The 13,041-nt window shown below is 46.9% G+C and overlaps 1 protein-coding gene across 1 annotated transcript; it reads left to right on the plus strand.

Annotated features, from left to right (window-relative positions):
- The first annotated feature begins 475 nt into the window (after positions 1–475).
- Positions 476–6,881, plus strand: LGALSL (galectin like). The gene is made up of 5 exons (XM_066993391.1): positions 476–663; positions 861–932; positions 1,066–1,154; positions 1,580–1,757; positions 4,493–6,881. Exons 1-5 carry the CDS (start codon positions 631–633, stop codon positions 4,634–4,636), a joined length of 516 nt encoding a protein of 171 aa, XP_066849492.1. The 5' UTR covers positions 476–630; the 3' UTR covers positions 4,637–6,881.
- Positions 6,882–13,041: the final 6,160 nt, after the last annotated feature.

Genomic DNA, 13,041 nt, shown 5'->3' on the forward strand with positions numbered 1-13,041 from the left:
CACCAACGATGTACTTCTCCTGGGACTCGGCCTCGTCCATCTCACGAGGGACAGTTACTCAAATCGCCTGCTCCAGCCTCCTGGTGGGGGTACTCGGGTTCTGAGCTCAAGGAAAATATAAATAATTGCGCTCGCCAAAACACAGGGCCCTCTCAGCCTCCCCCAGCCCTTCTCCCAGCCCCACCGCAGCCTTCCCCGGGGACCCCATCCCCTCCCTGCCTCCTCGGGGGGGCCGAGCCCCCCCAGGGCCGGGGTCGCCGCGTCCCCCGGCTGCCGGGGCGAGCCCGGGGCAGAGCTGCGGAGCCGAAGAAGCCGCCGCAGCCCCCGCCCTGCCCGGCTCCCCCCAGGCCAGGGGCTGGGCTCTCCTAGCTCCCCGCCGGGCGAGGCAGCGCCGGCCACCTCCCCTTCTGCTCTTCCTCCTCCTCCTCCTCCTCCTCCTCCTCCTCCTCCTCCTCCTTGCCTTCCTACTTCTGTCACCGGCTCCTCTCCGGCTCTGCCGCTGCCCCCCGACCCGCCGGGGCTGCGGATACCCCGGTCCCCCCACCCCCATAGAGCCGCCCTGCCCCGCTGCCCCCTCCCCGTCCCCGTCCCCGTCCCCGTCCCCAGCGCCGCCGCCGCCGCTCGCACAAGATGGCGGGGACCGTGGCCGAGCGGGACGCGCTGGTGAGTGCCAACGGGGCTGGGGGGGACGGGACGGGGCTCAGGGGGGAGCCGGGGGGAGCCGCAGCCCCTCACGGCCGCCACCTGCGGCGGGGAGCCTCGGGGGGGGCCGCCCGCTGCTGCCCCTGCTGCTGCTGCTGCCGCCGGGGGTGAGCACCTGCGGCCGGGAGGGGCCTCAGCGCTCTCGTTTCTACCTGCAGAAAATAGAGGACGGGCATTTAAACAACTCCCTGGGATCCCCGGTGCAAGCTGATGTGTACTTCCCTCGCCTGGTAAATCGCCTTTTTTCGGTTTAGATTTGTTCTGATTTTTACCCTTCTTCGCATCCCCCCCCCCCCCCCAATCCCCCCGGCTGTACAACCGGGGCCGATGCCGAGTGACCCCCGCCGCCACTGTCCTTTCCAGATCGTCCCCTTCTGTGGACACATCAAAGGAGGAATGAGGCCGGGAAAGAAGATCTTGGTCATGGGCATAGTGGACCTCAACCCCGAAAGGTAAAAACCCTGCGAGCCCGGGCAGGGGGCGAGGAGGGGAGGAGGGACCCCCCCCAGTCCCCCCTTTTCTACAGAGGAATTATTTTTATCATCTTAAATATAGCGTGCTGGTTCCTCCTTTGACCCATAGAGGGGGCATTTCTGTACGGGATCCTGTTTCCCACGATTTCACTTGGAGTAAAGGAGGACTCGCCTCGGATCATATATACGCTTATCTATGCAACTCACGCACCTATATGTGTGCCATATCCATGTCCTTGTCCCTGCTGAGCTTTCGAGGCATTCCCCGGATGAGCTGAGCTGTCACCCCCCCCATGCTGCTACGCTGCTGACGGTTTTGATAAGCTGAGAAATCAGCCCGGCTGCATTTGGGGTTTATCTGCTTGTTTTCTGGCTGAATGAGAGCAGTTCTGTTTGTCTTGCAGCTTTGGCATCAGCCTGACTTGTGGGGAGTCGGAAGATCCTCCTGCGGATGTAGCCATCGAACTGAAAGCTGTATTCACAGACAGACAGTTTGTCAGAAACTCGTGCGTGGCTGGAGAATGGGGGGAAGAGCAGTCATCTATTCCCTACTTTCCCTTTATACCGGACCAGCCTTTTAGGGTGAGTACTACGATCGCAGCGGCACGCACCGTCTCCGATAAAGTGTAATTTGAGCGGCATTGCAGCAGGACGCGACTTGCCTCTCGTGAAATCTCAGGGTAGTCTTTGGCTTGTCTTTGTAATCTCACTTGCCTCTGGCTGAGACGCCGCTGGCCGGGTTGCTCATATTGATCAGGAGTTGTGCAGAGCCCGCTTCTGCAGCCGCTTGCATCTGCAGGCAGTTCCGATGGGGCTATAAACACATCACGGGGTGTTATGACAAGTCGGAGGTTGTAATGCCGTGTGATGAAGCGCACTTCCTGAGCTTAGTTTTATAGCTATAAATTAAAAAGTACCTCTATGTTATTACTGCATTTCAAGTTATTACTGGAGAATGTAAATACTCTGTGGGACTGCCGTGTGTTTTGATGGTTTCTATAATGGACGTAGTGTTTGCAGTTTAGCGCAGCTAATGAGGATCGTGTTCATCCTTTTTCTCTGGGGATGTTACACTGAGGTTGGCTGTAGCCCTTTGTGTTAGCAGATTAAATAGCTAAGCAATGGAGGTATTCTTTTCTGAACCTTGGGATTAAATCTCCTGGCAAATTTAAGCTGGTAGTCACTTGAAAACGGTGTGTATGGAAATCCTGCGGTGCGAGGGATGGACTGGGTTGACCTAGAAGCAGATTCCCATCTGTAGTGTTTATGGTTATGTGAAGCTGTCTTTGCTAATCAGGACTAACAAAGTATGCAGCTGCAGAGGGCTTCTTCTCTCGCAGCGGTTTGGCTACATTGAGAAAAAAGGCTGCACGCCTTCTCCATGCGGCTGACCCAGAAAAGCCCTCCTCCTCCCCGCCCCTCTTATGAAACCTTGCCGCCCCTCTGCTAAATGCCAGCGCTCTGACCAGCTGCCAAACTCTCTTAATCCATCTTGCCCCCAAGATAATCTCCCCCAACCCCAAAAGCTCAGTCTCCCCAGATGCTTGGGCTTCGAGAGGGTGTTGATGACTGGCTTTGCTGTGGATGGGTTGCGTTCTACTTGCTTCTGCAAACTCTCCTGTCTGAACTGGCAACACCCTTTGGCGCACGTGGGAAATGCACTTGAAAGGGCTTGGAGGCTTGGTCTTGCTCTGGCTGCGAGGGTTACGCTACCTGCTGCCATGGGTGGTGGCTGGGCCCTCCAACAAGCAAGACAAATTATCCAGAGCATGTTTTGTGGCTGTCCCACTAATGACAGCTAACATCAGAGGACAGCGATATTGCACGTTTAGTGTGAGATACTGCAGGAGGGGAGTTGTTCTTTTTTTTTTTCTTTTTTTCCCAAATGCATAAACAGAATTTAGACTCCCAGATGACTTTGCACCTTTGATGGTCTCCCTCTCAATGAATAAATTAAACAGGACTATTAAGTGTTCTTGACAATTACTTGTGATCCAGTTCAATTATCGTTCTGGCGTGGCCCAGGGTGATCTGTAAAAATGGATCGTAAGCAGTGTTGAGGCTAACCATATCTTTTACATAACAAGGCCTAAGGCTGGATGCACCTGCTACAGTGACACAAGAGCTACGCAGCAGCACGGGCTCTTCCCTGTTACGTGGTGCACTACCAGGTCCCCATGGGGCAGTGTTTTTTTGGACAGTCCACTGCCACTTCTTCCAGTGTGATTTGCCCTCAATCAGTCGGGCTAATCAGGCTTGGTCAGTTTATCATTGGCCCCCGTTCTGATTTTTATTTGTTGTAATATTTCTGCCTGAAAGTTGCACTTCATTCCAGACTACCAGCCTCTAGAAACGACTGAGGATTTACACATGACTTCCCTGCAGATTTTCTTCCCTTAGCCTGTCCAGAGCTGGAGGTCTCCAAGGGCCTGTACAACAAATGCACATTTTACGCCTTCACATCTCAGCCTCCTGGCAGGCAGCTCCACCAAAGCTTAACTGTAAGACATCCTCTCAAGCCGCCCCCAATATCAGGAATCTCCGGATCTGTCCGAAATGGGTGGTCCAGCGCCAGTCTTTGTGGCTTTTCCAGAGCATTTCTCCAGGGCTGTAGGAGGAGAGCTGTGTCCTTCCCTGGTCTGGTTTGTGCCTTGTGTGAACTGTCTGGCTGAATTCAAGCCATCGTGCGTCTCCCTCATTGCAGCCCCTAGTCCAACAGGCAGTCCTAGGCTGTGTGCAGCCACCATGGTGAAGGCTTTTTAGTTGCGCAGCAGCTGTGTGAGTATGTGCAGTTCTAGCGTGTGGGAGGGGAGGGCAAACTTATCCCTCCTCTCATGTTCGCTCCCTTCCAGTGAATTAACGGAAGTGTGGAAGGCATTGCAGAGGGAACTGCCCCCTCATTCTGTAGGAAAAAAAGAATTCTGTAGCAAGGAGTGCAAGATTTGGGTTGGAGATACAGTTTTTTCCCCCTGTAATTAGCAGTTTGGATCTGTTTCCGGCATTCTTCTAAGAGGCAAAACATCCGTGATGCCCACAGGACTGTAATCTGCAGAGCGGTGGGACTGGGTTCCAGGGTCCTCCCCTCCGGGACAGTGTGAGACTGGATTAACGCTCCTGTGAAGCATGAGCAGATCCATGGTAGCGTGACTGGGGTCAGGGGGGCAAGTTGGTCTCAGGCCTCTCATTGCACAGCATGTAAGTAGCAAGATATGTAACCATACCAACACTACTTAAAGGCTAATCCGGAGCTTTTTGTGTCCTGTGAAATAACTTCCCAGTTACGTTGTGAACATGGTTCATTGTTTTATTTTTTTCAGGTTGAGATACTTTGTGAGCATCCCCGTTTTAGGATATTTGTGGATGGACATCAGCTCTTTGATTTTTACCACCGTATTGAAACACTGTCAGCAATTGACACAATAAAGATAAATGGAGATCTTCAGCTTACAAAACTTGGCTGAACTTGTTAGAACTGTAGATTCCAAACCGGCTCAGGTGCCATCGTCCATTTGGAGAAGTGACAGCCGGCTCTGGACACAACTATAGTAGGAAGGCTGCCCCGTTCCTTTTCCATGTGCAGTTCTTCACTCCTGTGCTGACGAACTGGGCTGTTGTTTATCCTAACGAAGAACATTGTTGGTTAATAGACATTGAGACATTTTTTCTTGGATCAAAATAGCCCACCTGTGCTGGATAATCAAATTGGAATGGATTCAGAAAGACTTGCAGTCTCGTTTCAAATCTCACAGAAAGGCTATTTCTGAAACGCTGTACTAAAACCGGTTACTGAACAGCAGTGACAACAACGACGAAAAGTTTTTCTTTTGCAAATATTGTTTCTGCACTGAAGTGGAGTAGTGTAGCACAACGCAGGGCCACATGCTGACGTCCTTACCCAGGGCCTGAGCCTGGTTCCACGGAAATCAATGGCAGATCTCCTATTCACTTTACTGGGGTACAATCAAACTGCTTAGTCCTTAGTCAAGCACAACTCCCATTGATTTCTGTGGGATTTTTGCACACACCTGGGGGTGAGATCTTCTGCTGGTGTTAATCAGCTAACCTCCATGGCCTGGGATGGAATTCTGCTGATTGCTGCCAGCTGCTGATTTGGTCCAAGGACTGTGCAAAAACTGAATGAGGGTGTCAGGACACAAGCCTGTATATTTTAGTCAGGGTATTTGCATAGAATGTAGATTGTTACAAGTTTTTGCACAATGTACTGTTAATACAATTTTTAAAGCTTATCTGTAGTTTATTTATTTATAATCATTGTATGTATTGGTAAAAATGAACAATCTTACTGATCGTTAAGAACAGCAAAATGTAAACATTTTGAATGTACAAAATGTCTTAGGTTCTTTGGGCAAACTCTACGTATTATTCTTGAAAAATCATGTTTCCTATTGAATGTTTAGTTACATTTTAATGGAGCCCTCTAGGCCCTGGGAAAACGCGGGCATGGTAGTTGGTGGGGGGAGCTCTGCATATTCACTAAAAACTGTTTTTCAGGGCTTACTAACTTTGCTGCACAGGATAGGTTTGAGTTAAAGTCGATCTGTTTTTAAAATTTAAACAACCGATTTGTAGTTTTAGCTGTGCTTTTATAACTTGAGAAGAAGTTACATTTGGCAGTCTCTTAGTTCAGCAAGAGAACCAGCCTCTTTCCAGGGGAGATGGGAGATTTTTTGCACTCGTTTAAGAACATATTCGGCCTTTGATATGACAATTAAAACTTGTCTAGACAGCCAAGTTATTAATGCTTGAAAATCAGCTACTGCACATGAATAACTTTTCAAGTAGCTTTTTAAATAGTAGGTATAGCTGTATAAACACAGTCATTGCGCTACACTATAAATGAACACAACCACTTTTCTTGACGTCTTTAGGACTAAATACACTTTTTCCTTGGCTGCTCACAGTAGACTATAGCAGGTCTTTCTGAGTAGTTATAATCATGATATAAACATATATTTAGGCAATTTTGAAAACATGTAATATAGGGACACAGAATACAAAAACATCCTTTGTAGCACTGTATTTAAAAAAAAAAAAGAGAGAGAAAAAAAAATCTCACAAACAGAACTATATGAAACTTGCAATAAAGAAGGGTTTTAAGGCAACCAGAACTGGAATATCCAAAGTGAAGGGTAGAATGCCAGTTGCAAAGCCTCATTTTGCGCTAATTTGGCCTGCAGTTAAGAAGCCTTAGACTGCAAGCTGAAATTCCAACTGTGGCTCTAGTCCAAAGCCTGTTGAGGTCAATCAGAGTCCTCCGAGCACAAAGGCATAGAAGCCTGATTCTTACTTCATGCAAGTGCAAATCTCTTTGTAAAGCCAGGGGGACATTGCTGGTGTGAATGAGTTAAGAATCAGGCTGCCACCTAAAAAACGAGAGTTAAAAATTGAAATTTTAGCCTTAACATTGAAGTCTCCTGACTTTGTTTCCAAATTAAGCGAGAACCTATTGTTTTCCAGATGATCTTTTTATCTGGTGTGTGACTTTTAAGTTGTGCATCAGATTCTGTTTGTACTCCAGATTGAACCTTGATATGAAATGTTCCTGTCTTGCTCTGTTTTTACTCTTTTACATGATTCATGATGACTGTGTCATTTTCCATTGTATAAAGAATGCTGACAGTGTTTTGGTACAAAATATATTCTTAAAAATAATGATAATAAAAATCCAAGGGAAAGGTGCTTCTACATGAGCTGTTTGGATTTTTCTCCAGCTTTGACATGGTTTGCAGTTCCAAAGCAGATGCAGGCAGAAGATGAATTCTGTTTGGAGAGATGTTTAGTGCCGACCGTGCCTATTGCTGTCTCCAGCTGTATAGGTAAAGCCAGGTTTCCTGATGCGGTGATGTTGCCTGAGGCTGTCCTGCTAGTTCAGAGGGCCAAAAAGTAAGAGGCTGGAGAGATTTGCACCATGACCCTGCTGTAGCACAAAACCAAAAGAGATCTCCCTGACAGCACAAAGCCAATAGAGATTCTGCCTCCATGCCTTTACTGTAGCCCAGAATAAGGGGTTCAGCAGACTTGAACTTTCAGCCACTCAGGATTCCTGGTAGCTGTGGTAGGTTAGTGCAGCCCTCAGACTTCTCTTGTCCTGCACGGGCTTGGCGCAGGACAAAGCACAGGCCAGGGATGCTGGGATGAACTCTACACGGGTCCCTGTCAGCAGCAAGGGCCTGGTGATACCACCATGCCTGAGTTCCCACCTGCTGTCCTGGGCACACCCGTTTGGTCTTGTGCCAGGACCGGAAAAGGGCAGAAAGTCACAGTTACAGTTTCCATACCTATTTGTCTGTTTAACAGAATTTTTGAAGCCTTTTTCTTTCATGCTTGGGCAGTACCAGGCTATGGCAGGTGAAGGAAGGATGATGTCCGTGAAGCCAAGGGCCCTTCCATGCCTGCTTGGTTTACGCTGGCTAACTGCATTCAGAAGCTACTGCTGAACACTTCTGTGTGCAGTGTAAGTCAGAGAAAACCAGGGCCTTAAATCTTTCTGTTCAGTTAGACTTTAAGCCACATCAAAATGTCTAAGATGGGTGCTGCAAAATTTGTATCTGAAGTCTTCTGTCTCCAGAATTTAGGGATTATTCAGATTTTCATTTTGCACATAAACCCTACCAGACCTGAAATCAGACTGTTTCCACATTGGGACAGGTTTTCAAAATGTTTTTCAGTAGACACAAGTAGTCTGTGAGCTTCTTGGAAGCTGTGATTCTTCAGGAGTAAAACCAACTTTTGAAAATCTAATGTTAGAATTTATTAGTTGAATATTTCCATGTTTTCCTGTGAATAAGGAAATCATTTCTGAAATGAAAGAAGTCTTGAATAGGTAAAAACTGTGTGGAGTAAAATCCTTCAATTTAGCATAGCTTTAAAAACCACCAAATTACTTAGTTATGTCTGTAATCGGCTGTGATTAAACTGATGTCGTATTTTTTTAAGAAATATTGAGCTTATTGCCTACTCAGAAAGAGCCTTGAATACTTCAGGGTGATGTGAGGTAGTCTGTGCCTAAGCATATTTCACTTATATGCTTTCTCACAGCCAAGTTGTTAAAAATGTTACAAAATACCTTCTTTTTGTGTCACAACCAGAAATGTTTGCCCCACCTTGAAAGAACATTTTGTACTAAATATTCATGTGTTGTCTATGTGAACTTGCACTAGCATATATTATATTCTCCTTCCCCTCCTTGCCTAGCTTGGGAAAAAATAGGCGTAATATTGCTAAACCGGTTGAATGTAACATCTGCTCGAGGCATAGCATCTTTCTCAAGGGCTGTTTTGAGTAAACAGCCTGAAAACCAAAGAGGGAGCCTGATTCACCATTTTGCTGTGCCAGCTTTCCACCCTTGTCACTCTCCTGAAGTGAGGCTGAGACTGAAGCCCTGAGATTTTCCTGTTCGAGAGCAGCAGTGAGATTTTATCTGCCGGGATTTAAAAACATTCACTGTGGAGGAAATGAGAACAGAGCAGCCACAGCGCTCCCAAGTTTGCTAGTAGGGTTGTGGTAGTGTGACGTGCTGTAGTCCTAATGGAGCACGAGTTTAGGGGGAGGTCATGGGCACTCCAGAGCCAGACAAGAGGAGGTGTGGAGCTGTGTGAGGGTTTCCCAAGGATGGTTATTTGACACATTGTTAGCTGCCACCTTCTGCAACCCCAAAGAAGGACACACAGCAAAAATCAGCATTGCTTACAAGTTTGGAAGGCAGGAACTGCCTCATGTCCCTACCCACCTTCTTTGAAAGCAGCTCCTAAATAAGTAGCAGGGAAACTTTGGGGTAGCCTTGCCACGAAGATCTTTTCCCCCACAAAAACTCAAGCAGTGTATCTGACGTGGGGCTTGTCTTGCCTCCCACCCAGTGCTCCCCACAAAGCCCAGTATGCTGCTTTCCACACTGAAACTGCTTACCGTGACCTTTTTCTGCAGAAACCTGCAGAACAGCAATCTGCTGAGCCACTTAGTGGCAGCTCTAAGCAACTTCCTAGCACCCCTGGAACTGAGAGGAACAAGAGTCAGACAGAGAACAGCCCTAAATGCTCACTGTGAGCTTTTTATATGGCCACACAAGTCTAGGAACAGTTAGTGACCGGGTGAGATTTTTTGCCAGGTTTTGTTCTGATTTTCTCACAGGGACCAGGAAGTGTACAGGTAAAAAGCTGCTTTGCAATGAATGGTGTGTGGGGTTAGAAGGAAGGCCAACCCAAGTGGGGAGAAAAAATGAGCTGCTGACGCTTTTATCTGGCTTTGATACACCCTCCCAACTCCTCCCAGCAATCACTGCTGTTACGAACATGCACAATTACTACAACGAGGAGATTCAGTAGCATGTGCAAGATCAAAATAATAAACTCACATTTTGCCACAGGTCCTCCCTAGATTCTGTTGCTACGTCTTTCCATCTGTCTGTCAACAAATAGCTAAATCCTGCTGCCTTTAAAGTCCGTGGCAAAACGCCTTTTGACTTTCATGCAGAAAGGTCTGTAAGAAAGGGTTATTTTCAGCTTGGGCATACTCTAAAAATCTGTTCTTTTCATTCTCCTTAATTTATTTTTAAGTATGAATAGAGGACTATTTCTGCCTGCATTATCTGTTTGAGTAGAGTCAACAGAAAGCACAGTCTCTCCCTGCTGCAGTAACACTGATTTCACAGCTGATGAAATGTTTTATATTTATTACTGTCTGATTTTAAAAAGTGAGGGTGTGCACGAAATGACCTGGCAATAATAGTAACGTGTATCATTCACCACAGATCTATTTTTATGTGTTGTGCCAATTTCATAATTAACTTTTAATAACAATAAAATGTGAAATCTGCACCGTGATCTTTTTGTCTTTTATATTAATTCTTAATGCTCATTATGCACCCTATTTACTTAATTTTTGGCTTCTTTCTTCTGTTTTTCAGACATAGCTAACTCTTTCCCTCATAAAACTGTAGTGTGAAATTTTAGAATGAAAAATGTATCACAGATAGCAGCTTGTGTAAAACTCCTTGTAAACTGAAATGCTCTATGCAGAACTGAACAGTCAACTTTTTAGAGGAAAGAGTAACTTGCTTGCTCATGCAAGACTCCCACTGACATCACTGGGCAGTGTAAACCTCAAGAGTTTACAGGCACGACTCAGACCTTACAGCTGGGACAGGAGACGCAGATGGTTGATGACTTTTGTGTAGGATAAAACAGTTCACTCTGGTGGGACTGGGTTCGTGGGTAGTGGTTATGTGGTAAGGGAAACCACGAGATCAGCTCCAGAGACAAGTTATTATGGGATCCAATGTTTTACCTGTTGGCATGAGCCTAGCTAAAGTTTGCGTTGATCTGAGTAAGTGAAAGATGAAGATTCAAGGTCTCAGTTTCTTCCAGTCAAAGCTATTGGAAAAATTCTGTATAACCCTAACGGGAAAAGATCGTGTTCCCCATCCAGTTGTGGCTGTAAGAAATGAGCAAGGTTTCTGAGTGAAACCTCAAAATCCAAACAGCACTGAAGTAGCAGATGAACAGGATTTGACTATAGCCAGCTCTGCCTTTTTTCTCCCAATAAAATGAACAAGAATCAGGTGCTCCCCACAAGCATGGATCTGTGGCCATCCCTGCTCACAGCCAGTCTGATATTTGGCCCTTCGCTTACTACACACAATCCCAAAAGGGGATATGTTAAGACTTCTAGAGATCCCAAGATAAAAACAGTATTAGGTAATGTCAATACAAACCAGAAATAGGGAGGACAGACAGGACTGCATGCAACAGCCAGAAATTTGTATCGCATCAAATGGAAACACCAACTTGGTTCTGAACCAGTGGGAGTTTCCCAGTAACCATGATGGACTTTAGATGAGACTTCACATTCGCAGGTGCTTCCAGTTGCCCCAGCACAGTCTGGGCAGAGGAGCCAAGTATAGCCTCTCAAGGAAGGAGCCTTGCCACTATGCATACAGCTGACTCAGTCTTAATAGCTCCTTCACAGGAGTGGAGGTAGCGAGGCTGCAGAGGTGCAAATTCACCTTGCCTTCCCTTGTGTCCGGAGCTTTGGCAGGATCTGTGCTCTGTGACCCCAGTAGTGCTCTGAATTTTATTTCTGCACACAACTTCCAGCTGAACAGGAGAAAACCTGATCCACTACGGTCTTTTGATATTGCCTCCAGCTGGCAAAAAAACTCTCTGGTAAAATTCACGTGTGTTACACTCACCATGGACAAAGAAGTTGCACGTATGGCTGCACACAAACCATCCGTTCCCTGAGGGGTGCAGTCCTCCTTAGAATAAATCTTGGTTGCTGTTTCTGAGGGTTGGATTTTTACATTTGGCACTCAGTTTGAGCTCGAAGACGTATAACATTACATGCCCTTTCAGAAACACTCCGAATTTTATCCTGTTTCAGAAGAGATCCAATGCAAGTTTCCCTTATGAGGCATGTCTCAAAGGGCTCTGGTATACCTAGATATGTTGAATGTGAGCCCCAAACCTCCCTCACTGCATCAGTTCACACCCATTTGATGTCTTCAGGCAAGGGCATGTTAGAAAGGCCTCTGCGCAATATCCAAAGACTGGCTATATCTTGGTAGAGCATCCGCCTTGTGTAAAGGCAGCACCTAGTTCCTGCCTGACAGCAGAACAGGGGCAGCTAAGTGCCTGTGGGGATTTTCAAAACAGGGAATACATACACCCAATTTCATTGCTGGCATTGACTAACTCTTACAGAGGCCCCTGAAAAGCTCTCCTCTTGACCTGTAATACCAAGGAAACCACAGGGGTGAGTTTTGGGCACCTATGTAACAAGTGCCATGTGCACTTCTCTCCCATTCAGATCAGCAGTAGGCACACGTCACAACTGGGCCTTAGTTTGGTGAAGTGTTTCTGATCTTGAAGTCAAGCCAATTCGTGCTGAGGGATTTACTCACAGGAATACCACAAATACGACTCTTTGCTAGCACTGCAGTGGATCTTATTTTTAAACGATGACTTTCACCACTCTTCTAAGAATAGAGGCTGGCTCTGAAACATCACGTCGGCTCCTGCATTCTCCAAGGGTTACGCATTTCTCATCCTGAGGCTTCAGTTTCCACACTGGTGCCTCGCGAGACCAGGGCTGTTATGCCAGGGGGTCATTCTGTGAAAGACCCTGAGAAGGAAGTGTCTTTGAGCAGCTCTCTGCGCAGCCAGCTGACGGAGATGTGCAAGTCACTCCTGGCACTCAGAAGTGATGGTGAAACAGAGCTACGCTGACTCCTGGGGCTTGCAGAAAAGGGCTTCCTCATGACTCTCGAGGATAGGAACAAAAGCCTGGTAAATTAGAAGCTGGACAGTAAATTTCAGTGGCTGAGAAAAGAGGAGGATTTTAGTACTAGACAAGCTGATATTAGCAGCAAAGAGATGCTCCCTTGATGCCCAGAGGCTGTGGGCAGGCGTTGCTCTGGCTGAGCTGAGGCAAAGCTCTGTGCAGTAGAACAGGCTGTCACCGAGTGCTGGTGGAGATGCTGGAGGTTTTCAAGTCATGCTCAGTGGCAATGCTTTCGTCTGGTCCCTTGTGCAGGGAAAAAAGCCAATGATGACATTATTGTGATGTATGACAAGCTACAGTAGCTGCTCTGGCACCGCGTGCTCCAAGAGGCAAAGAGGATTCTTTCCTAGCTGCTCTCTAAGAAATTTTCTGTGTAATGGGAAGGATAATCACTGTCCAGAAGAGATCCGGACCAGAACTAAGGACAGAATAGGACCATTGCTATAAGAAACATTATTGAGAAAGCGATAGATTAATTGCAATCTGCTAAGGAAAACAAAATATTTGAATTTAGAAGTACAACGGCCACATCGAGGCCACCCCAGCTTTGTAAGAGAGATACGAAGAG

This window comes from Anser cygnoides, chromosome 3 (genome assembly GCF_040182565.1).
Source record: "Anser cygnoides isolate HZ-2024a breed goose chromosome 3, Taihu_goose_T2T_genome, whole genome shotgun sequence".
Taxonomy (NCBI): domain Eukaryota; kingdom Metazoa; phylum Chordata; class Aves; order Anseriformes; family Anatidae; genus Anser; species Anser cygnoides.